Source organism: Galeopterus variegatus, unplaced genomic scaffold (assembly GCF_000696425.1).
Source record: "Galeopterus variegatus unplaced genomic scaffold, G_variegatus-3.0.2 Scaffold8981, whole genome shotgun sequence".
Taxonomy (NCBI): Eukaryota; Metazoa; Chordata; class Mammalia; order Dermoptera; family Cynocephalidae; genus Galeopterus; species Galeopterus variegatus.
In genome coordinates this window covers 25,066-28,124 of record NW_007735092.1, presented here as the reverse complement: position 1 = coordinate 28,124, position 3,059 = coordinate 25,066, and the positions used below count along the sequence as shown (strand labels likewise).

The window sequence follows — 3,059 nt, the reverse complement described above, 5'->3', positions numbered from 1 at the left end:
GAAGGGCCATAATAATCATATACATTGTATATTGACAAAATAAAAATTAAAAAAAAATTAAAAAAATTTTAAAAAAAAGAAGTAACAATGCCCGTAAGATTTTGACAAAACTGGTCGGTAACTAGGAAAGAGCATTAAATTCATAAACAAACTTGTTAAATTTCCAGGATTAACCAATGAATGTACTTGTGACTCATGTTCTCTCCTTTTACAAACTGTAGGTAATAGGAAATATCTTGTTAATTCAGAGCCTAGTAATTTAGGATTTGTGATAACAAGATATTGTATATGTAATCTTATTGGATGAAAACATTAATGGGTTCCACTTTAAATAAAAATCACTAATGAATAGTGTCAGTTATCTATTTAGATATTAACCATTTGGCTGAAAACATAAATCATTCTTGTAAAGCATGATTCTGTGATCCTTAAAAATCTTTGATGCTCGCTTGCTTGCTTGTCTACTGGACGTCCAAAATCCATTTTTGAGAAGACCAAGGATAAAGAAAATGGGGCCAAGGGAAAACTTCCTCTTCACCCCTGAAGTTTCATTAATAAAAATCACTGACAAATTTATAACAAGAGGAACGTGAGAGAGGGAAGGTGGGGAAGGTACAATCCCCAGAACAAGGGCCTGAGACCAGGGTTCTCTGAAGCTCTGGAGGGAGGAGTCATTGCAAGTGAAAGAAGGAAGTCGGAAGTAAAAGTTAAGTAGAGACATCTTGTATGTGGATTAAAGTACTTTCGGTAATCTCACAGCTGCCTCAGAAAGAACAGGTAGTAGTCAAAGGAGGGGCTCCTCACAGGAAGCCTGGCTATTTGCACTTACGGGTGTAAATATCTTTCCTCAAAATACAGCCTTCTAGCTATTCCGGTTTTTCCAGTCTCCCTGAATTAGCCATTTTGAGATATGTCAAAGAAATATATTTTGGGGGCAAAATATTTTGCTTTCNGACTAAATCATTTGCAAAGTAAGTTAAGTCTCTGGCCTGATTATTTGCATAAAGTACAGCAGGAATAATGACTTATTATATAGGTTCTCTTTAAGTTGGCTTTGCTGGGACTTTTATAAGGAATCTCAGATTAGACGTTTTAGGAAGCCAAGCCAAGGATTTGACTCACTCTCATGCTACCTGTTGATGATTTTTTCTTTCCTGGAGGTCTCCAAAATATCAAGGGTCCTGGACTTGTCAGAAAGTGGCATTCTTTACTACTGCAAGGCCAGGAAGCCTGTACCATGTAGACAAGATACCAGGCCAGTCTATCCAAGGGGATTTTTATTATCTTCATAAAAAGTCAAGCATTCCTTAAAGCATTCTGGTCATAACTGAAAATATGGTATTCCAGTCAAAGCCTTGGTAAAATAACCAGTGTCTCAAATTTTTTTCTGTTACAAAAGAAAAAACAGATTCTCATTGAATTTATGCAAATAACTATATTGCTTGAAATAAGGGTACTCATGAATAGTTTCAAAATCCTGGAAGAATTAAGTAGAGAGAAAAATATTTCTGTTTTGCTCACACGAAGATGATGGACTAGAGGTGCCTAGGGCACATTCCTCCTGCAGAAGAAAATCAAAACATGCCTACCACAATGTAGCTATAGTAACTGGAGCTATTATCCAGTCCCCAAACCGTTGCCCATCATAGAGCATCTCCCTGCCAAGCAGCAGACATGCAGGTGGACCATAAGTGCAGCTACAGACTCTGCAGACATAGGGAGGTGGTTTCAACCACCGCCACTATTGTTGCCACTGTGAGTTAACTGCTGCTGCCAAGGACACTGCTGACACAAGGGAGATGGCTGCTGCCACTGGCACCACTGCTGTTGCCACAAGGTAACCCCATGCCCACCAAGGACACAGCCGAGGACACTGCAGATGTAAGAGATGCAGTTGCAGCTCCTGGCACCACTGCTGCTGCTACCTCTCTGTCACCAAGGACAGTACAGACATGAGGAAGGTAGTTGCAGCTGTCAGCTCTGCTGCAACCCTCACAAGTAACCCTGCTGCCTCTGCAGACACCACAGATGCAAGGGACGTGGTGGCAGTGCTTGCGTGGCTGCCACCCCCACAAGGTAACCCTGCTGCCATCAAGGATGTGGCAGACACCAGGGAGGCAGTTACATCTATTGACACCACAGCCACTGCCATGAGGTAACCCCATTGCCACTACAGACATTGTAGCTGCATGGGTCACTACTGTGGATACCACAGCCAAGTGGGTGGTTGCTGCAACTACCCCTTCTGTGGTCACCGCCACCACCAGTGCTGCCAAGCAGCCACCATCATTCTGCAAGCAGCCGGCCACCAGTGGAACCACTGCTGTCACACAGGCAGCTTTCCAAAGCCACCTTTGCAACCACCACCACCACCACAAGGTGGCCTACTACACAGCAGTGCCTGCAGCAGCCACTGCTGCTGTGCAGGCAGATTGCTGACCACTTGACTGCTTTGACATAGGAGGGTCATCAGGCCAAAGCCACCTTTGCAACCACCACCACCACCACAAGGTGGCCTACTACACAGCAGTGCCTGCAGCAGACACTGCTGCTGTGCAGGCAGATTGCTGACCACTTGACTGCTTTGACATAGGAGGGTCATCAGTGAAGTCCAGGGAAAGAGAGTAATATAAGAAGCAACTGTTCTACCAAATGACCAGACATAAATGTAGAGATACTAGAAATCTGAAAAAAAAACAAGAAAATATAACATCAACAAAGGAATAAAATAACTCTCAAATACCAGACCCCATACAGCAGGAAACCCTTGAAATGGCTGAAAAGGAATTAAGAGTAAAAATCTTAAGGAAACTCAATGAGATATAAGAAGACAGATTTAGATAACACAGTGAAGTGAACAAAACTATCCAGGATATGAAAGAGGAAATTTACAAAGACATTAGTACTTAAAAAAAAAAAAAGAATTTAGCAGAGCTGATGGAACTGAAGGAGTCATTCAACAAAATAAAAAAACACAACCGAGAGCTTAAGCAGCAGGCTAGAGCAAGCAGAAGAAAGAATTTCTGAACTTGAAGACAGTCTCTTTGGAATAACTCAGG

The 3,059-nt window shown here is 42.2% G+C and overlaps 1 protein-coding gene across 1 annotated transcript in view; it reads left to right on the top strand.

The window, feature by feature from the left end:
• Nucleotides 1–2,439, top strand: part of LOC103608921 (von Willebrand factor A domain-containing protein 3B-like) — a 51,867-nt gene extending 49,428 nt beyond the window's left edge. Inside the window, exons 6-7 of the mRNA XM_008593309.1 lie at nucleotides 1,941–2,076; nucleotides 2,177–2,439. Of these exons, the coding sequence (XP_008591531.1) occupies nucleotides 1,941–2,076; nucleotides 2,177–2,439 (399 nt within the window). The remainder of the gene's footprint in view (nucleotides 1–1,940; nucleotides 2,077–2,176) is intronic.
• The last annotated feature ends 620 nt before the right edge of the window (nucleotides 2,440–3,059 follow it).